At 42.4% G+C, this 25,601-nt stretch overlaps 1 protein-coding gene across 1 annotated transcript in view; it reads left to right on the plus strand.

The window, feature by feature from the left end:
* Positions 1-25,601, plus strand: part of pinx1 (PIN2 (TERF1) interacting telomerase inhibitor 1) — a 108,303-nt gene that overhangs the window by 23,745 nt on the left and 58,957 nt on the right. Inside the window, exons 5-6 of the mRNA XM_059981659.1 lie at positions 994-1,086; positions 3,826-3,926. Coding sequence (XP_059837642.1) covers positions 994-1,086; positions 3,826-3,926 — 194 coding nt within the window. The remainder of the gene's footprint in view (positions 1-993; positions 1,087-3,825; positions 3,927-25,601) is intronic.

Genomic DNA, 25,601 nt, shown 5'->3' on the forward strand with positions numbered 1-25,601 from the left:
AGAGCCAACCTATGACAGGGTATTGGATGTTGCTGGGAATAGAGCTATGTCAGCTGTAAAATGTGCTATTTTTATTCATTTTTAAACATCTGGTGCATTCAGAAAATAGAAATTATTACAATATTAGAACATTATAAATAACAGAATTATATGAACAAACGTTATAGACTATTAAATACATTAAACTAAAGAAAAATAATGAAAGCTCAATTCTAACTTGACTTGCTAGGGTTTTGGATCCTGTGCTATGTCCTAATGATGAATCCAGCATAATGCTGGGGATTCTTGACAACACCATTACCTGCAGATTGATAGTGTGTAGAGTCTTTAGGCAGAGGTAGCTGATAAATTCACCTTTCCAAATTTATCAGTCCTCTAGACTTCACAATGAATGTGTACAAATTAGGTTCTTGCTTTCAGTTTCTTCACCCAGAAGTAGATGGTTCAACAGGAACGGTTAGAAGAAGACAGCATTATCTGGCTAACCAAAATATGAATAGTTAATCAGATATAGATTTGTTGAGATTATTGTCTGTTTTGAAATTTATTTGTAGTTCACAGAAATTGTATATGATGTTTCCCGTTTGGATTAAGGCTATGAGTTATATAGTGCCTGGTTTCTCATCTTTAATAATTTTTACTAAGAAGCACAACAGAACTACTACTCTGAAATCAGATGATGGAAAGGCTTAAAATTGTGGATATAGCATTGATTGAAAGCAAACATATATTGCATGTACTGAACTGCCTTTTAAGACAGTTGTACAGTATATTAAAATTAATTAGTTTTTGGTCATTGATCATGGACCTGATTAAAATAATTGGTACTTTACCCATGTGTCATCCCAACCATCATGGATGTATAGTAAAACATAATTTCACGAAGTAAAGTTCTCTGCGCCTTTGCCTTGATTTCAATATTGTAGTAATATCAATTTACTCTAGCGGTGGTCTTATTTCTGACTAAATATTATGAGCTTTTGTTTTTAATAGGATCATCAGTGGCTGAGAATAAAACAGTATTCAGCCTTGAAGCAAAATCTAAATCTTCCAAGAAACGAGTCCACTACCAGAAATATACCAAAGGTGAGTTGCAGCACTTTGTATGTAGTATTGAATAGTTGATATTAATTCTTAACTAAATTTTGACATTCATAATTTTAACAGCATGGTATTTACTTGTTAGGTGGATGATTTGTGTGTGCTGTGTAACTGACTACACTGACACATAGGGCTGTAATTGGAAGATATAAGAAAGCTTTATTTGACACAGCAGAGCTGGAGAGAATCTAGTTCTCCTGTCCTGACACAATTGTTTTATACTTTTGAACACAAAGTGCACAACAAATTAACTACACTTTCAATGCCTGTAATTACCTACTTAACGTTAAGCTTTTAAATGTAGACGGATAACTTTCCAAGATTGCATATTTATGATGGTAGAATATCCCAACTAGTAGAACCCCTTGGAATGTTTGAATACCTTTTGCTAATCCAAAAACTTCTGAACAGAAACCCCAGACATTCAAAATATATGTCATCTATTTTAGTGTTATGAAAGGGGTCCCAGAATACAAAACTAGCCATAATATTGAGTTAAAATAATGTTGAGGATAAGGCTTGAAAATTCCAAATTTTATTTATTTCAAATAATTATAAATACTTTTGAATAAAATTAATTTCTGTATTGGGTAAATATAAATACATAACAAAAATAACTGAAAAGTAAAGGATTTATATTTAATGACATTTTTTGTATTAATGTGAACCTTACTTTATCACCTGTTGTTTTTTCTCCCCATTGAAATCTGTAAAGAAAAAATTCAGCTTGGACATCTTTCCAAGCGGAATTCTCTATTAAAATGAGTGGCAGTCTTGCAACACTTTTCCTAGAAAAATGTAAAGCATACAAGAGCTGCTAAAAAGGACATGTTTTCTGAAGCAATTAATCTTCCCCTATCAACGCTACTTTGATGCTTAATTAGTGGGGAGAAGTGGATGGATACAAGTCATAAACAACCAGATGGAGTATATTTCATAAACGTATAGTTTGACATGAGAATAGTGATATAGTCTCTGAAGAAGCTTCTCCTCATTTTTTGAGACCGATAAATCATTTCATGCTATCTATGGTTTTGGATTGCTATTTTGTGCTCAGCTGTAATCTCAATGAGAAAAATCAAATCATTCATTCAATCCAACTAATAAGTCAAAGCTCCATAGTACTGCTGTGCCGATGGGGATCCATATTTCCAATTTCCCCTCAAGGGATTCTCCTCAACAATGGAGTAGTCAGCTCCAGAAATATTAACTTTAAGCTTGTGGTTGCCTATGGTTTGTTAGAAAAGTATAGTTAGATTGATGTGCCATTAGTTTCCTTCTGCTTTACACCAGTTGGATTTAAGATGGAAAAGTTTGCTAAAGCCTCTTCAATTTCGTTCTGTGATAGTTCCTTGATCATGTTATTAGACTGTGAAGGCATTCCTTTAATGCTTCTGCATAATAATTAGCAGCTATTAAAGCTTATACTGTTCACAATAATTATTTTCAGAATTAGAACTGAGACTATGATTCATTCACTTGAGTCTCATGTCCACATTCTGGCACTTTTAAGTTGTGATTGCAAGAATGGAAGCAGTTTAGTTCATCTCACCATCGCTGTTCTTTAGCTTGAGAGGGCTAATGCTGTGTCTTGACCCAAAACGTCAACTACAGATGCTGCCTATCTCATTGAATTTTTCCAGCAGTTTGTATTTTGCTCCAGATTACAGCATTCGCAGTCTCTTGGAGAGCAGAGGTTTCCTCAGTGGTGCCCTTCCATGAACACCATTCTTGTTCAGTGTTTTTCTTACAGTGAACACATGAGCAGAGACTTTAACAAGTTCTAGAGATTTCTACAGGGCTTTGGCTGTTACCCTTGGGTTCTTTTTCATCTCCTTTAGCATTGTACGTTGTGCTCTTGGTGTGATCTTTGCAGGATGCCAATCCTAGGGGGAGTAGTAACAGTACTGAGTTTCCTCCATTTGTTGACAATTTCTCTTAGTGTGGACTGGTGAAGATTCAGGTCTTTTGAAATGCTTTTGTAGCCTTTTCCACCTTCATGTGTCTCTACGGATCTGCTTCTAACGTCCTCAAAGTTGTTTTGATCAAGGTGCGGTGCACATAAACAGATCTTTCTTGAGAAGAGCAGGCTCTGTCAGTAACATGACTTAGTGTGTCTCTTTTTTAGAGGGTAGAGCACCCCTACAACCCACACCTCCAATCTCATCTCATTGATGGGGACACCTGTCTCCAAATAGCTTTTGTGGAAAGCTCCAGAAATTCATACTTTTTCCAACAAATACATGTAATATTGGATCATTTTCCTCAAAAATAAATGAACAAGTATAATGTATTATTTTGTTAGTCTTCTGGTTGATTAGATTGCTTTTATGTTGATGTTGCAGTAAGCTCTACCCAGTATACAGAATAATATCCTTTTCTCCAATTCTGAAGTTAAGAGCAATAAGTTAGAATAGAGAAAAAAAAGTTGTTTTGTTCATTAAACACTGTAACCCAGCAAATCATGTTACATGCCAGTACAGTGTTTACAATGTTATAACTCCAGTATACAACAGAAGCTTTCAAGTGTATGCTTGTAGAAATGATAATTTTTTTGGAGCTACAAATGTTGATAGCTCAAGTGTTACAATAATCTAAGATTGTGCTCAAATAAGGTGATTATGGCCCATTACATTTGGTAGAGTTTTGGTTAATTCAGTTGAGTTTGAGCATGTTTTGCATAATTTCTAATCATCACCTTTTTTCTTTGCAATTGGATAATAGGAAAGGATCTCTCTTCTCGAAGTGCCATTGATCTTGCCTGCGTATTTGGAAAACGGTTCAAGCAAATTAAAGAATTGGGAGATGATGAAAAGAGAACAGAGGTGAGGCTTTTACATGTATTTACTTATAACTAATTGAGCTAAAATGTGAAATAGAGTAGGATTGTTTATTTCTATTTGTCTTTTGTTTGCTCTTTATTGAAAAACTATTTGCAGGCACATTTAGTACTTAGTAATTCATTAGAGATTTGCAAATGTATCTGAATTGGAAGTGCATGTTGTGAAATTGGTTATGAAGTGTGTGATAAATTATATAAGTGTTAAGCAATGATTGTATAACTTTAAACATTAAAGAGAAGAGGTAACTTAAAAAGAGAAGCCAGCTGTTATTAATTTGTAGTTAACATGCAGAAATCTGAAAGCAGTGTACTTGAACACAGTTGTTGGACTTAAATCTTAAAGTGTGTGGGAAGCAAAATGAGTGTTATTAGACTAGTTGTTTTATTAAAAAGGAAAAATACTTGTGCAGATTTGACTGTGTGAATGTCCAGTGTCTCTGCTATGTAATTAGATTTTAGTGAAGTACTTTCTTGTGGGGTGGGGGAAGCAAATCATGGAAGTAATTTTGGTGTTCATCTATGCAGGTCTTATTTTTATTTGTATTAAAGGCAAACAGAACCTCTTGTATTTAAGTATGTTTTGAATATTATTACACATTTCAGAAACATGCAGCTTTCTCAGAAGCTGATAAAAAGTTTGAAAATATTGAATTGAAATTATAGTTGCACCTCCTGAAATGCACAGTGCCAGAAACAAATTTCCACATTTTTAAATTATTTTTGCTCCTGTGTTTGTGTAGAATGAGAAAATACAAAGTACTGCTTCCATTGCTTTCTATCAAACTGAACATCCTGAAGCTTTAGGATTTTTTTCCCATTTGGTTCAGACACTATTTCCTTCCTCTTACAGCTGTGTTTCCTGATGTGGCCTTATCACTGCAGAAAATGATATAGGATAGACAGGAGCTTGGCATACACCAGTCACAAACTTTGCAACTAAACAATATGTTCCTGCAAAAAGATTGAGTCTGGGAAGGGACTCACTTCTTAGATTTGGGTGCACTGAGTTCATTTGATTCAAACTGTTTGACTATGATGCCTTGATGTAACTCAAGAAATGCCGTGCATCTTATCGCTCTGAACCATATGATTCTTTGGAAGAATGCAAGCAAAATTTAACACTGAGCAGAGATGAAGTGTTTTTTTTAGAAGCAAAAACGAGCAAACGAGACTAATATTTCCAAGACTGTTCCACTTTATCATATTAATTGTTTCAGTGAAATATTGTTAATAATACAAACTAATTACAATTTCAATAAGCACTAAATTCCAGCTATATTGTGTATAATTGAGAAGGTATTCCATTGGGCACCATGGTAGCATAGCAGTTAGCGCAAAATCTCTATAAACACAAAATACACTGCTGATGCTGGGGTCAAAGCAACACACACAACATGCTGGAGGCAGCATCTGTGGAAATGAACAGTTGTTTCGGACCAGCTGGAGTGTAGTGCAACTCTGTTACAGTTTGGGGTGTTCTGGAGTTCAGAGTTCAGTTCTGGAGCTGTTCTATGAGGAGTCTCTGTGCTTCGAGTACAGGAGCAGAGCGGTTCTACTGCAGATATACAAGGCCTTGGTGAGACCACAGCTGGAATATTGTGTGCAGTCTTGGTCCCCTAATCTGAGGAAAGACAATCTTGCCATAGAGGGAGTACAAAGAAGGTTCACCAGATTGATCCCTGGGATGACAGGACTTTCATATGAAGAAAGACTGGATTAACTGGGCTTATACTCGCTGGAATTTAGAAGATTGAGGGGGGATCTTATTGGAACGTACAAAATTCTAAAGGGATTGGACAGGCTAGGTGCAGGAAGATTGTTTCCGATGTTGGGGAAGTCCAGAACGAGGGGTCACAGTTTAAGGATAAAGGGGAAGCCTTTTAGGACTGTGTTGAGGAGAAACTTGACACAGAGAGTGGTGAATCTGTGGAATTCTTTGCCACAGGAAACAGTTGAGGCTGGTTCATTGGCTATATTTAAGAGGGAGTTAGATATGGCCCTTGTGGGTAAAGGGATCGGGGGTATGGAGAGAAAGCAGGTACAGGGTTCTGAGTTGAATGATCAGCCATGATCATACTGAATGGCGGTGCAGGCTCGAAGGGCTGAATGGCCTACTCCTGCGCCTATTTTCTATGTTTCTTCCCCATGAAAAGCATGGGTTTTGCCCGGGTGCTCCAATTTTCTCCCACAATGCAAAGATATATCATGTAGATTAATTGGTTGTTGTAAATTTCCCCCTGATTAGATTAGGGTTAATTGGGGTTAAAAAGGCTAAAAGGACCTACTCCATGCTCTACCACTAAATAAATAAATGTCAGCTCTGGCCAGTTATATGAATTGTTTAATTGTGGTTATATTTCATGACTTCAGTTGAAACCTGTACCTGAAGTGGTTGAAATTTCACTGAGTAAAATCACATTATGGTGATTCGATTTCTTTATCAAGAAGTAAAATAATTGAAGCTGAAGCTTTTGTCTTTATTCTTCTATTAATGTAGTGCCATGCAATTTTTATCCTCAAGTGCTTGTTTGTTAAATAGGTAATCCTCAAATGGATATTATGTTTTGTTTACATAACATACAGTATATTTTTGTTTGTATCTTAATATTTCTGATTTGAAGTATTTCCTTTAATGTGATATATGAAAGTACAGTTCAGCTGGCACTAATATGGGAGTTTAAAGATGCTAGGAACTTTGAGGATTAATGAGTCTAGAGAATAGCGTACTGACCTCTACCTGGCCGAGGCACAGTGACAACTCTCTGATACCTCCTCTTATTTACCTCTTGACCACGACCCCACTAAGGAGCACCAGGCCTCTGTCTCCTATACCATCACCAACCTTATCAGCTCTGGGGATCTCCCATCCACTGCCACCAACCTCATAATTCCCACACCCAGCACTTCCCATTTCTACCTCCTACCCAAGATCCACAAACCTGCCTGTCCAGGTAGACCTATTGTCTCAGCTTGCTTCTGCCCCACTGAACTCATTTCTGCATACCTTGACACTGTTTTATCCCCCCTTGTTCAATCTCTTCCCACCTATGTTCGTGACACTTCTCACGCTTTGCATTTTTTCAATGATTTTAAGTTCCCTGGCCCCCACTGCCTTATTTTCACCATGGATGTCCAGTCCCTATATACCTCCATCCCCCACCAGGACCGGTCTCAAAGCTCTTCACTTCTTTTTTGGATTCCAGACCTAACCAATTCCCCTCTACCACCACTCTCCTCTGTCTAGTGGAATTAGTTCTTACTCTCAATAATTTCTCCTTTGGCTCCTCCCACTTCCTCCAAACCAAGGGTGTAGCCATGGGCACCTGCATGGGTCCCAGTTATGCCTGCCTTTTTGTTGGCTTTGTGGAACAGTCAATGTTCCAAGTCTTTATGGGTATCTGTCCCCCTCTTTTCCTTCGCTACATTGATGACTGCATTGGCGCTGCCTCCTGCACGTATGCTGAGCTCATGCCTCCAACTTTCACCCTGCCCTCAAATTTACCTGGTCCATTTCCGACACCTCCCTCCCCTTTCTTGATCTTTTTGTCTCCATCTCTGGAGATGGCTTATCTACTGATATCTACTATAAGCCTACAGACTCTCACAGCTACCCAGACTATTCCTCTTACCACCCTGTCTCTTGCAAAAATGCTGTCCCTTTTTCACAATTCCTCCGTCTCCACCGCATCTGCTCTCAGGATGAGGCTTTTCATTCCAGGACGAAGGAGATGTCTTCCTTTTTAAAACAAAGAGGCTTCCCTTCTTCCACCATCAACTCTGCTCTCAATGCATCTCTCCCATTTCCCACACATCTGTCCTCACCCCATCCACCCGCCACCCCATTCAGGATAGGGTTCCCCTTGTCCTCACCTACCACCCCAACAGCCTCCAGGTCCAACGTATAATTCTCCGTAACTTCCGCCACCTCCAACGGGATCCCACTACCAAGCACATCTTTCCCTCCCCCACCCCCCCATCCCTTCCCACCGATCTCCCTCCTGGCACTTATCCTTGTAAGCAGAACAAGTGCTACACCTGCCCTTACACTTCCTCCCTCACCACCATTCAGGGCCCCAGACAGTCCTTCCAGGTGAGGTGGCACTTCACCTGTGAGTTGGCTGGTGTGGTATACTGCTTCCAGTGCTCCCGGTGTGGCCTTTTGTATATTGGTGAGACCCGACGCAGACCAGGAGACCGTTTCGCTGAACACCTACGCTCTGTCCGCCAGAGAAAGCAGGACCTCCCAGTGGCCACACATTTTAATTCCACGTCCCATTCCCATTCTGATATGTCTATCCATGGCCTCCTCTACTGTCAAAATGAAGCCACACACAGGTTGGAGGAACAACACCTTATATACCAGCTGGGTAGCCTCCAACCTGATGGCATGAACATTGACTTCTCTAACTTCTGTTAATGCCCCTCCTCCCCTTCTTACCCCATCCCTGACATTTTTAGTTGTTTGTTTCTTTTCTTTCACTCTGCCTGTTCTCCATCTCCCTCTGGTGCTCCCCCCCCCCCCCTTCTCCCGAGGCCTCCTGTCCCATGATCCTTTGCCTTCTCCAGCTCTTAGCTTCATCCCACCCCCTCCGGTCTTCTCCTATCATTTCGTATTTCCCCCACCCCCCATTACTTTCAAATCTCTTAGTATCTTTCCTTTCAGTTAGTCCTGACGAAGGGTCTCGGCCCGAAACATCAACTGTGCTTCTCCTTATAGATGCTGCCTGGCCTGTTGTGTTCCACCAGCATTTTCTGTGTGTTGTTTGAATTTCCAGCATCTGCAGATTTCCTCGTGATAGCTAAGTGCAAATTTGTTCTTGATAAATGGCAACCAGTTTCATCAAGGAAAGACCTAGACTTCGAAACATCGGCCTTCTTCCGTCTATCAGTCATCCTGTTTAATATTAATTGACTGATCACTGATGAGAACTCAAACATGGATCCTTTTTGATGGACTCTATTATCCATTTTAAACAAATCTGGTAATCTTTCTTCAGTTTGAATCTTGAATAGCATTCCTGATTTTCCTTGTTTGTTCATTTGTTATGTTGTTGCTGCCCATCCTCTGCTCACCAGTCTACTTCAGCAGAACTTATTATGCAATTTTCATGCAATCATATTTTTACATAAGTTGGTGATATTTGTTGACTGATAGAATGGTATTTTGTGTCCGAACACTTTAAGGTAACTCTACAATGGAAGTACAAGAGGTAATTTATTTTAACAGTAGTTTTCAATGACATGATTTCCTTACCAGTCTTATTACTTTTGATTGACTGCACCTGACTTGGTTACTTTTTTTGTTTAATATATTACAATCACTTCTATTCTGTTGGTGGTGGATAGGTAGTACTGAAATAACAATTGACCATGGTGCTCAATCTTCTGACTCTCCTGAAAACTAATAGGGGTTGCACTTAGTGATTGATCAGTTCATTGGTAAGGGAGTCATGCAGGTGAAACCTATTGTTAAAACAAATGAAGCCCTGTACTTCCCTTATTTATTCACTTAAAATGTTTTGACAACAAAATAACACCATGTATTCTATTAATTATCAAGCATTACCAATTTTTATAAGACTGTATGAAAATCGGCTTCTTAACAGTAAATTATATTGAAGCAGGGTGTATTGGAGGTCAAATAACCATTGACTCATGACTCTATAATTGAGTCAATAAAAGATGATGATAATAAAAAAAATCCTAGCAGGTGATAACTTCATTGCATGATAGGGTGTGAAATTCATCTTGGTTCTTCAGGCATCTAGTTTTATTGTGCAAAAGCATTAAAAGCTGATATTTGGCTGTGCTAAATCTTGCATTGGATGGTTCAGTTTGGAAAATAGCAGCTTTTGTTTTCAGAGTCTATTACTGGAGGAATTAGAAAAATGATCTGCAGCGCTTCTGTTCTATTTGCAAGAGTTCTTATAAAGAGCAGTAACTGGACAACTTGGAGCCTCTTGACCAAGATTTAAAAGTAGTGAAATTAAATGGAAAGTGTCTTTGCAGAATTTCAAATTTCCCACAATCATATCGTTAAATTGGAATATGTGATTTCTGCTGATCAGAATAAAGTTTAATATCACAGACACATGTTGTGAATCTTGTTTTGAGGCAGCAGTATGATGCAATACATTTTATTAAGTTATAATTACAATAATATCTTTAAAAAAAATAAATTAAGTATTGCAAAATGAGAGCAAAAATAGTGAGGTAGTATTCATGGGTTGGTTCATGGTTCTTTCAGAAATCCAATGGTGGAGGGGAAGAAGCTGTTCCTAAAATGTTGAGTGTGGCCTGCAGGCTCCTATACCTGCTCCCTGATGGTAACCATGAGAAGAGGGCATGTCCTGGGTGATTGGGGTCCTTCGTGACGGATGTCACCTTTTTGAGGTGTCCTGGATGCTGGAGAGGCTGCTGGCCATGATGGAGCTGGCCGAATGTGCATCTGTCTGCAGCCTTTTCTGACCTTGTTCAGTGGTCCCTCGAGCCAGATGGTCTTGCAAACAGTTAGTATGCTCTCCATGGTCCAATTGTAATAATTTGCTGGAGGCTTCGGTGACATATCAAATTTCCTCAAACTCTTCATGAAATACAGCTACTGATGTATTTACAATTTCTTTGTAATTGTAGAAATATGTTGGGCCTAAGACATCTTCAGAGGTGTTGACACCCAGGAGATTGAAACTACTCTCCCTTTAATCTGCTGATCCCTCGATGATGTCTGGTATATGTTGCCTTGACTTCCCCTTCCAGAAGTCCTTAATCAATTCCTTGGTCTTACTGACCTTGAGTGCAAGGCTGTAGTTGCTTCAACACTCAATACTCAATAGCTCTGACTACTGTATGCTTCCTCAGCACCATCTGAAATTATGCCAACAACAGTTGTCTCATCAGCAAATTTATAGATGGTGTTACTTAGCCAAGTAGTTATGGGTGTAGAGAGAGAAAAGCAGCAAGTTAAGCACACATCATTTGAGGTGCAACAGTGTTGATTGTCAGCGAGGAGGAGATGTTATTTCCAATCCGTACAGACAGTGGTATTCAGTTGAAGAAATTAAGGAATCAGTTGTTTCAAAAGTTTCAAAGTTACATTTAATGTCAGAAAAATGTATACAATATACATCCTGAAATTCTTTTTCTTTGCAACCATTCACGAAAACAGAGGAGTCCCCCAAAGAATGAATGACAGTTAAGTGTTAGAACCTCAAAGCCCCCCCCCCCAACTCTACCCCCCCATGCGTAAGCAGCTGCAATGCAACGATCCCCTTCCCCCACCAGCAAAAAAAAAGCATTGGCACAACTCCCTCTGAGCACTGAAGCATCAATAAAGACAAAAAAATGCAGTACCCCAAAGACTACTCATTTACCTGATAATTCAACATACCACAGGCTCTCTCCCTCCTTTATAAGGGAAAAAGAGGGATCCCCGCTTCACAGCGAGAGGGGAGACATAACAAACAACTTGCTGATTTATGATGTTAAAAGTCTGTTGCGTCACTTTTTCTGAGCTCTGTGCCTAAAGAACTCAAACAGCCAGCTTGCTGCTTTTGTTCTTCCCTGTACTCCCACAATACATCAGGCAGTGGCACTGACCTCGAGTCCACCCACCTCCAGAGCCACGATATCCTGGAACCCTGATGGCGCGCTAATCTTCTAGGTCACATCTATGGTATATCGAATAGCTGCCAGTCGTGAGACCCCGAGAGCAGGTCCCATTCCCACAAAAAAACGAAGTCTGCATGTAACTCCAGGTCAGGGTCTTCAAAAGAACCCTGAAAAGGAAAAATAGAGATGTTAAAGATAGAAATGGAGCTGTTTCTGAAGATTCAAGCAAAGGAGTTGTCGTTAGACGCCATCACCTCCTAAGCTCCCTTAGGAGGGACCATTTAGCCTGTTGTGTGTTTGTATGCCACCTCTCTGAAAGAGATATCCAAACTAGAAAATTTCTTCCCAACCTTACAAAAGTTTGATTCCCTTGTGTGTTTTTATATAATTGAATTTTGCCACCCTGGGAAGAAACTTTCTTTTGATTTTAATTCTGTGGCCTCCAGATATAAACTGGAAAAGAAAACTCTACATTTATCTCATTTCTGCGATTAATTACCCATATACTAAAATATTGTGCTCAGTTTTCGGTTGTATTGGTTTCAATCATATTTTTGAGATTTAACGTGGATCTGAAGTTAACTAATAGACAATAGCAACATTGAGATGATATCTGTGTTGAATTCAATTGACTTTATTATATACATTCTTCATATACATGAGGAGTAATAATCTTTGTTACGTCTCCATCTAAATGTGCGATTATAGTAATTTAAAATAAATATATGCATTATGTACAACAGGATAGTCAATATAACATAGAAATACAGTTGTGTCAGTCTGATGGCCTGGTGGGAGAAGCTGACCCAGAGCCTGTTAGTCCTGGCTCTTATGCTGCAGTACTGTTTCCTGGATGGTAGCAGCTGGAACAGTTTGTGATTGGGGTGACTCGGGTCCCCAATGATCCTTCGAGCTCTTTTTTTACACACCTGTCCTGAGTAGTGGGAAGTACACATCTACAGATGTGCTGGGCTGTCCGCACCTCTCTCTGCAGAGTCCTGTGATTGAGGGAAAGTACAGTGACGCAGCCAGTCAGGATGCTCTCAATTGTGCCCCTATGGAAAGAATTTGAGGAGGCCATACCAAACTTCTTCAACCGTCTGAGCTGAAAGAGGCGCTGTTGTGCCTTTTTCATCACACAGCTGGTATGTACAGACCCATGAGATCCTTGGTGATGTTTATGCTGAGGAACTTAAAGCTGTTCACCCTCTCAGCCTCAGATCCATTGATGTCAGTAGGGGTTAGCATGTTTTCATTCCTCCTGTAGTCCACAACCAGCTCCTTTGTTTTGTGACATTTGAGGGAGAGGTTGTTCTCATGACACCACTGTGTCAGGATGATGACTTCTCTGTAGGCTGCCTCATTATTATTTGAGATTAGGCCAATCAGTGTAGTGTCGTCTGCAAATTTAATTAGCCGATTGGAGCTGTGGGTGGCGACACAGTCATGGGTGCTCAGAGAGTAAAGGAGGGTGGTTAGTACACAGCCCTGAAGGACACCAGTGCTGCGGGTCAGAGGGTTAGAGGTGAGGGAGCCCACTCTTACCACCTGGTGACGACCTGTCAGGAAGTCCAGGATCCAACTACACAAGGCAGGATGAGGGCTGAGGTCTCTGAACTTCTGGTCGAGCCTGGAGGGAATTATGGTGTTGAATGCTGAACTGTAGTCCAAGAACAGCATTCTAACATGAGCATCTTCCTGCTCCAGATGTGTAAGGATAGCATGTAGATCTGCGGCTATTGCATCATCTGTTGAGCGGTTCTGTCGGTAGGCGAGTTGTAGGGGGTCCAGTGTGGGTGGCAGCATGTTGCAAATGTAGTCCTTGACCAGCTACTCAAACATTTACTTGTTATTGAGGTGAGTGCAACAGGATGCCAGACGTCCAGACTCTGGTGCTGTTAATCATTTTTCAGTGGCTTTGAGATTTTTTACTGCTGCTTCCTCAGGAGCAATTTAGGAATGCTGAAAGCTGTTCGCTCCTCAGTGCAGTTCTAAAATAGTGAAGGTTTGGATCAAATTTGGCACGTTCTTCCGTCAACGACTGAGTTTAACAACTGATACTTGTTTCAGCTTAATTTTTCATCCTCTCCTCTAATCAGGAGTATTTAATGTTTTTAATTCTTCTGCTGCTGCCTCAATGAGGTAAATAAAAACAGCTGAGGTTCAAACAAACAAAAATCTTTTATTGCACATTTAAATGAAAAACAATGTTGGTTTATGTGACACTTTTCATTTTGATTTTGTAGTTAATGTGAGATGCACAGATGTTTACTAAGGTGATGTTGTAGAAAAACTATAATAAGCTATTTAAAAATGGCACCCCAGGAAATGTCCACTTTAGCCTTTATTGTTATTGAAGTAAATTGCAAAATATTTGACAAATACATCTACACCTTATTTAAATAGACATCCCCTTTAAATTGTATGTGATATCCTTGCAGGGATTTTCAAGTTCAATAACAAGCTTAACTGAAACAAAAGGAAAGAAGGAAGCAAAGAGTTGTGATAATAAAGTGTTATGTTTTTATTTTTAATTTCTATACAAGCCCTATAAATGTGAGGAATTCAGCTGTGCATTTTTACAATAAGTCATGCTAGCTTCCTATTTATTGTAAGAGGATTTATTACTCTTGACTAGTGATTTATAGTTTTGGTGGGAAAATGGAACATCAGTAAAATACCTTAAGCAAAGTGTAAGAAAATTCCGTATTTTAAAAAAACTGAATATGATATCGAATGCACATACAAATCCCTTAATAATTGGTGTTTAAAATAATTTTCTAATCACTTGACTTTTGCATATTTCATTTTCTTTAAGAATTGAATGCAACATTTTTTAAGATTCCACTTGATCTTGGATCATTATATTAGCTGGCTGTTTATAAGAAATTAAGTTATACATTCCTCTGCAAACCTCTTCCTGCTTTGCCCTTGCAGTTTTATGAAGCAGCTGCTAGAGTTATACTATAGAATCCAAACATTGCTCTCTCATTGTTTTGCAGTGATCTACAATAGTCACACTGTTTTTACTGCCAAGAGGTGTTTTGTGGAGGTTTGTGTGAATAAATCATTTGCTGCATCAGTATTGCTATGGAATGCACTTAGAAGGATCCAGTTTAGTTAAACTTCCAGAAATGTTGATGAACACTGAAATTTATGTGCTTCTATTAATGTTATGGTAGAAATTATTATTGCAGTGGTGGAATTAATGAACCTATTAAAGAAAGGGCATCTGATACATATTGATATTGAAAGCTATAGAAGTGCTCCAAGGGTTGTCAAATAATTAAGAATTCTCCATGCACAGAACAAAGTGGTGACCCATTCATTGCGTAAATAAAGCAAAATTGACACCTAACTTTGAGAAATATTGTTTCATGGCCTTGGTAGGTAATACTGAAGCATGGTATTATGCATGTGTCATTGGTGCTATTATAATGACCTCTCTTCCATCAATATGATATCTGTACTTGAGCAAAATTACTCATTTCTTTTTTACTTTCCATTTTTAAGTTATTCTTTCAGTATAGTTGTTCCCTATTGCATAGAGTCCTTTCCAATCAAATTGAGCAGGAAATAGTTGTACAAATGAGTAATAAAATTTAGCTCTGTATGAATGAGAAGATCTTGCTGAACATTTCTAGGTTATGGCAGGGTACTGTTTGAGTACGAACATAAGCTACGAAGCAAGATCAGAAGATACCTGCAGCTCTGCATCAACCAGTAAATCCATCCTGCCAGACTTCTAAACGCTTATTTGTATGTGCAGGCTGTACTTATGTTGAGGGTTCATAAGCTGTGGAAGTCATGTAATAACTTTTACTGGAAGCTTATCAAATAATGTTTAGATAAGAAATCTACATATACTTCTGTGTGGTTAGCAGTCTGTATTTCTTGGTAAGGTAGTGGTACAGTTAATCACATTTTGAATATGATTTGAGTGCCCACCATATTATAAGTCATTCCATTGGCAAATTATAGTTAGATTACTTTTTGTGAAGGTTGGATGAAGAGCAATTTTTGTTTGCATCCACATAGAATTTGTAAGAGATTTCACATCATTTTATTTTTTTCTGTTTATTTCTAGTCTTGTACAAAATTGATTTGATGTATTTCAATTGAGTAATACTGCAGGTACTGAGCAATTTAGTGAGCAGCTTGATGATAGACATACTTTTTCATTAGCAGTTCAGACACAATTGAAGGAGAGCCAAAACCGGGTAGTTTAGACAAAGGTGGCCTTCAACTTTGACTGTTCCTGTGTCAATTTTTTGGTCCAAGTGGCGAAAAAATATTATTAACAATCCTTTTTCCATTGTCTTTCGATCTCCGGTTATAAAGTAAATCAAGTTTAGTTTTTATTTATGGAAAGAATAGTGAAAGGTGTACAGGTGTCCCCATTCTTCAAACGTTCGCTTACTGTTACGAAAGACCTACGTTAGTTACCTGTTTTCACTAACAGAAGGTGTAATCACTGTTACGATAAAAGGCAGCACGTACCCCAGGCAGCCAAGCTCCTCCCCCGGAACTGCCTTTTACCCGGCATTGCTTAAACACAAGCCAGTTAGCATCTGTGCTTTATATCGATTTATTTTGTACATCCGTTAGCAAGATGAGTTCTAAGGTATCGGAAAAGCCTAAAAGACCTCATAAGGGTGTTACACTTAGCATAAAACTAGACATAATTAAGCGTTTCGATCGTGGTGAACGAAGTAAGGACAAAGTGAGTTTGGCTTGTGGAAATTGACAAAGACGATGTTGCAGAGTTTTTGGCATCCCATGACCAAGAATTGACAGATGAAGAGCTGATGCAATTGGAAGAGGAAAGGATAACAATCAAAACTGAATGTGAAGCAACTGCGTGAGATTTTCACTGCGATTGACAATGCTGGAATGATTGCAGGAAAGTAAGATTTTAATTTTGAGAGGGTATGTAGGTTTAGGGCTTACTTGCAGGATGGTTTGAGTGCTTACAAAGAACTGTGTGATAGAAAAATGTGCGAGTCTAAGCAGTCAGGTATACTGTCGTTTTTCAAGCCTTCCACATCAGCCACAGCAGACGACAAACCTCGACCTTCGACATTGAGGCAGACAGACAGAAGAAGATGACCTGCCTGCCCTGATGGAAACAGACAACGATAAGATGACACCCCAGTGTCCCACCATCCCAGCCTCTGACGTCTCAGCCTAACACACCATCTTCAGTATGCTCACTGTCTTCCCGATTCCAGTATGTGAAACTACACTGTACATACATTATTTCTACTTTATGTAGGCTGTGTATTTTTATGTGTTATTTGGTACGATTTGTTATTTGGCATGATTTGGCACCTTCATAGCTTAAAGGTCACTGGAGAGAGTGCATCTGCCAAGAGTGCTTGCGTGAGATTTTCTGCTACGGTGGACAATGCTGCAATGATTGCAGAAAAGTATTTCTACCTTATATAGGCTGTGTATTTATCATACCATTTCTGCTTTTACTATATGTTACTGTTATTTTAGGTTTTATGTGTTATTTGGCATGAGTTGGTAGGTCATTTTTGGGTCTGGGAGCGCTCACAAATTTTTCCCAGATAAATAAATGGTAATCGCTTCTTCATTTTATAACATCATGGCTTATGAACTGTTTCGTAGGAATGCCCTGCCTTTGGATGGCGGGGGAAACCTGTATTATAACTGGTGATGCAATAAAAATAAAGGTGTGTTTTTGAGATTGCAACCATGTAGATATTATTATTTTTAAATTGATGCTTAATGGAATTAAACAAAACACTTGATGTGTTCTTTCATTATTGAAATATAAACAAAAGGGATTACCCTCGGAGTACCTAGAAGGCCTCCAGAGTTTGTTTTTTTCCATTATTAGCTCATTTAAAAACAAAGTGATTACCAGTTAATCCACAAAGAATGCACTATTTGTCCGTGCCAGTAGCTAGTATGATCAGGATTGATTAGTTGAGGAAAATACAAGAATGGATTGCTACCTACTCTACATGGCCTCCTCTACTGCCATGATGAGGCCAAACTTAGGTTGGAGGAGCAACACCTCATATACTGTCTAGGTAGTCTCCAGCCCCTTGGTATGAATATCAAATTCTTCAACTTCTGGTAATTCCCACCCTCTCCCTTCCACTTTAGCTCTGCCTCCTCTTCTAGCTGCCTATTGTGGCGACCCATTTCCTGGCACATCCGAACCGGCTCACAATTAGATAGCCTATGGGGGTTTGCGAGCACAGAGCTTTGGAGCCTCTGCGCCACGGGGGGCAGGTTAAGGGAGGCTTAAAAGTAAGGCTGAAGATTTCGAATAAAGTTTTTCCTTCGACTGCAGTTACCGACTCCGTGTCGTAATTTTAGCGCTGCATGTAGCACACCGCTACAATTGGTGACCCCGACAGTCCAAACGATTTTTGGACCAGAAATGACCGACGCCGCCTCTGTTCATGCAGTTTTGTTGAAACTGCCGGGTTTCTGGACACAGCGACCGAACCTATGGTTCCAGCAAGCCGAAGCCCAATTCCACATTCGCCAGATCACCTCAGAAGACACCCGCTACTACTACGTGGTGAGCTCCCTCGACCAGGACACAGCGGCCCAGGTCGCGGAGTTCGTACAGTCGCCCCCGGTAGACGGCAAGTACACGGAATTCAAAGCCCTGCTCCTCAGGACTTTCAACTCTCACGGCGCGAGCGGGCTGCCCGTTTACTGCACCTGGATGGCTTGGGAGACGGACCTCCATCGGCTTTAATGAATGAAATGTTGTCTCTGGCCGGAGGACACAAGCCCTCCCTCATGTTTGAGCAGGCATTCCTGGAGCAGCTGCCCGAGGACATACGTCTGCTGCTGTCTGACGCGGATTTCAGTGACCCCCGGAAGGTGGCAGCCCGGGCGGACTTGCTGTGGAACGCCAAAAAGGTGAGCGGGGCGTCCATCGCACAGATCTCCCAGCCACGCTCCCAGCAGCAAACCAGTCCAGGCCCGGCCACAGAGCCCGCCGACCCCCGGCCCAATGAACACTGGTGCTTCTACCACCAGCGGTGGGGCGCAGAAGCCCGCCGTTGTCGCCTGCCCTGCAAGTTCCCGGGAAACACCAGGGCCAGCTGCCGCTGATGGCTACGGCGGCTGGCCATCAGGATAGCCTCCTGTATGTGTGGGATAGAAGGTCGGGACGCCGGTTTTTGGTCGATACTGGTGCCGAGATCAGCGTTTTACCTCCGACGAGTTACGACACCCGCAGCAGGGCACCGGGTCCCCCCCTGAGGGCCGTGAACAGCAGCACAGTAAGGACCTATGGCACCCGTCAGGTGCAGCTACAGTTCGGCTCCAGACAGTTCACATGGGACTTTACACTGGCCGCCGTAGCCCAACCGCTTCTGGGTGCGGATTTTTTGCGGGCTCACAGCCTACTGGTCGACCTGCCCAGGAAGAGACTGGTACATGCCGAGACCTTTCAGACGTTCTCCCTGGGTGCAGCCCAGTTGCCAGCCCCTCACCTCGGCTCCATCACGCTGTCAGACAACGACTTCACCAGGGTCCTGGCAGATTTCCCATCGGTTCTGGCACTGCAGTTCACAGCGGCCATGCCCCGACACGGCGTACAGCACCACATCACGACCCAGGGATCACCCCTCCACGCCCGCGCTCGGCGGCTTCTACCGGACAAGCTCCGACAGGCGAAGGAGGAGTTCCAGAGGATGGAGGAATTGGGGATTATCCGGCGGTCCGACAGCCCATGGGCCTCCCCCCTGCACATGGTGCCCAAAGCGACGGGAGGCTGGAGACCATGTGGCGACTACCGCAGGCTGAACGAGGCTACCACACCGGACCGCTACCCTGTGCCGCACATTCAGGACTTTGCAGCAAACCTGCACGGCGCACGGATCTTCTCCAAGGTAGACCTCATCCGAGGGTACCATCAAATCCCGATGCATCCTGACGACGTCCCCAAAACGGCTCTCATCACCCCGTTTGGCCTTTTCGAGTTCCTCCGCATGCCGTTCGGCCTGAAGAATGCCGCACAGACGTTCCAGCGGCTAATGGACGCGGTGGGACGGGACCTGGACTTCGCGTTCATCTATTTGGATGACATCCTCATAGCCAGGAGCATCTGTCCCACCTCCGTCAACTCTGCGCCCGACTGAGTGAGTACGGTCTTACAATCAAACCCGCCAAATGCCAGTTCGGATTCGATACCATTGACTTCCTGGGCCACAGGATTACTAAAGATGGAGCAAACCCTCTGCCCGCTAAGGTAGATGCGGTCCGCCACTTCCCCCGACCCACCACGATCAAAGGCCTTCAGGAATTCGTAGGTATGGTCAATTTCTACCACCGCTTCCTCCCTTCAGCTGCCCGGATCATGCGCCCCCCGTTCGCCCTGATGTCGGGTCCGAGCAAGGACATTACCTGGGACGAGGAGTCCGCCGCCGCTTTCGTTCAAACGAAGGAAGCTTTGGCGAACGCCGCAATGCTAGTACATCCCAGAATGGACGCCCCTACCGCCCTCACAGTGGACGCATCTAACACGGCATTCGGTGGGGTGCTGGAGCAACTCATCGCAGGTCGCTGGCAACCCCTGGCGTTTTTCAGCAAACACCTGTGGCCACCCGAGCTCAAGTACAGTGCTTTCGACCGGGAACTGTTGGTGCTCTACCTGGCAATCCGGCATTTCAGGTACTTCCTAGAAGGTCGGCACTTCACCGCGTTCACGGACCACAAACCGCTTTCCTTTGCGTTTACAAAAGCGTCCGACCCCTGGTCGTCCCGCCAGCAACGCCACCTGTCCTACATCTCTGAATACACGACAGATGTCTGGCACGTCTCGGGTAAGGACAATGTCATGGCTGATGCGCTCTCTCGCCCTACCGTTCATGCCCTTTCCCAAGGGGTAGACTTTGAGGCACTGGCAGAGGCACAGCAGGCAGATGAGGAGATTCTGAGTTACAGAACCGCAGTCTCCGGTTTGCAGCTCCAGGACCTCCCGTGGGCCCGGGTGAGAGGACCCTACTCTGTGATATTGCCACCGGCCAGCCCCATCTCGTCGTCCCGACAGCCTGGCGGCGCCGTGTTTTCGACTCCATTCATAACTTGGCGCATCCCTCCATCCGGACGACTGTCCGGATGGTTTCCAGCAGGTTCGTTTTGCACGGACTCCGCAAACAGGTCAGTGAATGGGCCAAAACGTGCATGCACTGCCAGACGGCCAAGGTGCAGCGGCACACCAAAGCCCCACCACAGCAGTTCCATCCCCCCCCACCGGCGTTTCGACCACATTCATGTGGATATCGTGGGCCCCCTGCCAGTGTCGCATGGAGCGCAGCACCTCCTGACTATCGTGGACCGGTTCACAAGATGGCCAGAGGCGGTCCTGCTCACCGACACCACCTCCGAATCTTGTGCCCGAGCCCTGATCACCACCTGGATATCTCGCTTTGGTGTACCAGCCCACATTACCTCCGACAGAGGCGCCCAGTTCACCTCCAGCCTGTGGTCAGCTATGGCCAGCCTTTTGGGGACTCAGCTGCACCACACAACTGCCTACCACCCACAGTCAAACGGGCTAGTGGAGCGTTTCCACCGTCACCTGAAGTCGGCCCTCATGGCCCGCCTGCGAGGAGCCACCTGGGCGGACGAGCTTCCCTGGGTCCTACTCGGCATCCGCACAGCGCCCAAGGATGACCTGCATGCCTCGTTGGCCGAGTTGGTATACGGCGCGCCCCTGGTCGTCCCCGGGGAGTTCCTACCAGCCCCACGGGGGCAAGAGGAAGATCCTGCAGCAGTCCTGGGCAGACTACGTGAGAAGCTCGGTAACCTGGCCCCCATACCCACTTCACAGCACGGGCGGAACCCGACCTGCGTACCCAAAGACCTGCAGAACTGTAAGTTTGTGTTTGTACGAAGGGGCGGGCATCGGCCACCGCTACAGCCGCCATACGAGGGGCCGTTTATGGTGCTCCGGAACAACGGGTCCACGTTCGTGCTGGACGTTGGGGGGAAAGAGGAGGTTTTCACGGTGGACCGCCTCAAACCGGCCCATGTGGACCTAGCGCAACCAGCCGAGTTTCCGGCACCTCGGCGCAGAGGCCGACCTCCCAAGCAGGTTCCGGCCCAGACTGTGGACATTGGGGGGTGTATCGCCGGTTCTGGGGGGGGGGAGGGGTTATGTGGCGACCCATTTCCTGGCACATCCGAACCGGCTCACAATTAGATAGCCTATGGGGGTTTGCGAGCACAGAGCTTTGGCGCCTCTGCGCCACGGGGGGCAGGTTGAGGGAGGCTTAAAAGTGAGGCTGAAGATTTCAAATTAAGTTTTTCCTTCGACTGCAGTTACCGACTCCGTGTCGTAATTTTAGCGCTGCATGTAGCACACTGCTACACTATCACCTCTCTCATGATTCTGTCTTCTTCTACTACCCATAGTGCTTTCCCCTTACATTCCTTCTTCACCTCTCCTGCCTATCCCCTCCCTGCTTCCCCTCCCCCACCCCTTGATCTTTACTCTGATTGGTTTTTCACCCTCCCACAACCTTCCACCCTCCCCCCACCTTTTTTTATAGGCCCCTGCCCCCTCCTCCTTCAGTCTTGATGAAGGGTCTCGGCCCAAAACGTTGACTGCTCATTTCAATGGATACTGCCCAACCTGCTGAGTTCATCCAGCTTTTGTACGTGTTGGATTGCTACCTAATATTGTGTTTTTAGCATTTTTGTACATTTGCAAAGATGAGTTTAATCTTTTTTTTAAAAAAAGGACTTGTTGCTTTCCTGGTGTATATGCAGCATAACCTCTTCTTGGGCTTCCAAGCAGGTCCACATTTTGATGATAAATTCTGCCATCTTATGAAATCCCTGAGGACGATGGTGGAGTTTGTCATCAGAACATCGGTTAAAATTGACATCTAGACCTGGCTAGAAGCCTGGCAAGAGATTTATTCATGAATTTAGTCGGCTGAATTTCTGGTACAGATTGACTTGAGCAGTAGAGGGTGCTATTTCCTCAATTCAGATTTATTATCACCAGCGTGATGTAAAATTCAAGGGATTTACAAAGTGAAGTTGTAGACTACCTTAATTGCAAAACCATAACTTAGTTTCTTACTGCTGTTCCAAATCACAATCAGATTTTGTCACTGATAAAAGATGTGATTTTTTTTAAATTGTGGTACCAGTGCAGGTATAACAAATTACCTTGCTATTTCTCTTTAACAGTGTTTTTATGGCAACTTATAGTAGTGTTCATAGTCTGTTCAGAAATCTGATGGAAGAGAGGAAGAATCTATTCCTGAAACATTGTGTGGGTCTTCAGGTTCCTGTACCCAATTCCCACTGGTTGTAATGAGAAGGCATGTACCAAGTGGGGTGGTGAGGGTCCTTAATGATGATTACTGCCTTTTTGAGACACTGACTTTTGAAGATGTCCTAGATGGTGGGCAGGGTTGTGCCCTTGATAGAGTCTACAACCCTTAAAGCCTCTTGTGATTGTGTGCTTTGACATTTATGTACCAGTTGGTGATGCAAGCAGTGAGAATGCACACTACATCTAACAAAATTTGCGAGAGTCCTTGGTAACATACTAAATCTACTCAAATTCTCAATGAAGTAAAGCCACTGGTGCTCCTTTGTCGTAATTGTCTCAATATTGTTGACCTCAGTATAGATTCTGAGATATTGACACCCAGGACTTGAAGCTGCCTTTTTACTGCTGACCTCTTGACTGGCGTGTGTTCTCCCAAACTGTAATCAATAAGCAGCAAGCTAATGCAGGTATTGCTTTTGTCCATCAGGACTGTTGGTGGCCTCCTTTATTACCTCTGTTTTATAGATAAGTTTATAAAGCTACAAATAATATTATGTTACACAAGTAAAACAATATGCTTGAAGATGTATATTTTAGCATTTGAAAGTGGTGTTGACCATAGTATCAGCAACATATTACATATATACAAATCTGCATGAAAAATGAAACATTCTTGAATATTACTGATTATTAGTTTGGAATAGTTCACTTATTTAGTAACTGCTGGTTTAAAAAACTGACAAGTCTGATGGCCCTGGCAAGAAAATTAGACAAACAGATACTGGAAATGGGAAACCAAAAGAGAATCTGCTGAGCATACCCTTGCCATTAGTAAGGTGTGATGCAAATAAAGAAGCTTTAATATGATTTTAACCACTTCAATTGAATATCAAGTCACCCAGTCTCACCTTTTCAGGGGTATTCCCTGTGTTCTATTCATTCTCCTCCCTTGCCTTTCCTGTTAACTTGTTTTCTTTATTTTGCAGGATTGATAAAAGGTTGTAGACCTAAAATATTAACTGTTTTCCTTTACACAAATGCCACCTGACCTAAGTGTTTCTAGCATTTTTTGTTTATATTAGCCATGGCAAGCAGCAACTGTATCTTGTCTGGCAAAGGTGGACTCACCTATGACAGGTTATTTAAACAATGACATGTCAGATTTCATGTATTGACTATTTGATTGAGATGCTAGTTGAACTTTGCTACAGCAAAGAGCCAAAACTTTCAGTGGAGAAAGGAAAATTTCATAAGGGGAAGTTGAGTGAACATGCACCCATCTTCATTATTAGGTAAACATTAACTACTCAGAAAACCAGTGGTGAATGGCATTCTTAAAGTTAGCTTAATTGGTATTGATCAAAGAAGTTAAGAATAGCATCACGGAGGAAACAATTTAAAGTGTTATCAACAGAGCCTGTTGGGCTGGGTGTGGGTGGTGAAGGGTAGTTGTCATTTGTAATCTGCTGCTTTTGTGATGTTTTCTTGTTAGTATTTGCAGTATCTAGAAACAGTGCAGCCGCCTGTTCATATAATAGTCATAAATATTACTTATTTCTGTCCTCCTACAGACAGTACTCCTTCCTACACAAGCACTCTGGCTTCTTAGAAATTATAAACTTCTTTCAAAGTTTTGTAATCTACCTTTTCTTAAATGTTTGTGGTTCTGTTTATTGGGAGGGATGAATTAATTTGTTCTGTTTATCTGCAGTCTTAAGTGCAAGTTTGGTCATAAGAAAAGTTACAGAAACATAGAAAATAGGTGCAGGAGTAGGCCATTCGGTACTTCGAGCCTGCACCGCCATTCAGTATGATCATGGCTGATCATCCAACTCAGAACCCTGTACCTGCTTTCTCTCCATACCCCCGATCCCTTTAGCCACAAAGGTCATATCTAACTTCCTCTTAAATATAGCCAATGAACCGGCCTCAACTGTTTCCTGTGGCAGAGAATTCCACAGATTCACCACTCTCTGTGTGAAGAAGTTTTTCCTCATCTCGGTCCTAAAAGGCTTCCCCTTTATCCTTAAACTGTGACCCCGCGTTCTGGACTTCCCCAACATTGGAAACAATCTTCTTGCATCTAGCCCTGGGGTGGGCAAACTTTTTGACTTGTGGGCCACAAAGGGTTCTAAAATTTGACAGGGGGGCCGGACCAGGAGCAGATGGACGGAGTGTTTTGGTAATACACCTCATAAGAGAAAATAAAATATCATGGGATATGTAGAAAACATGTGCTTTAATTTCAATTGAAAATGAACAAATGCATTACAACAAAATATCTGTCTTTGAAGTCCCATGGTATTTAGCTATTTATTGAAATGACTTTTAAAACACTGAAAATTAAATGAATAAAATACAGCTTTTTTTTAATAGTAACAGTTATTATTTTAAAGCACTGAAAATTCTGTTATCCTTCAAGATATTATCATCATCACTCTCCTCCTGACTGTCTTTATTTCAAAAACGGTAGGAGATGCAGGTCTACTTGTCTTGCTCCTTCTTATTCAATTGTCCCCTGTGCCAAAACTCAACAACGACCAGCACAAGGACAGAACAGTGACAGCGCGCCAGTATGCGGAGCGCGTTATTTGATCTGGAGTGCATTTTTTATTTTGAGAACGTACGTGCACCTGCGCACTACTCATGTCCATCACTTAACACAAATGGCATGTAACATGTAAGGCTTATTGAAAAAAATATTTTCAAATGCATTTTTTACATAACACAACGAAGAAACTTACTTTTAATTTCAGTGGG

The sequence above is a fragment of the Hypanus sabinus genome, chromosome 10 (genome assembly GCF_030144855.1).
Source record: "Hypanus sabinus isolate sHypSab1 chromosome 10, sHypSab1.hap1, whole genome shotgun sequence".
In the NCBI taxonomy this organism is placed as follows: domain Eukaryota; kingdom Metazoa; phylum Chordata; class Chondrichthyes; order Myliobatiformes; family Dasyatidae; genus Hypanus; species Hypanus sabinus.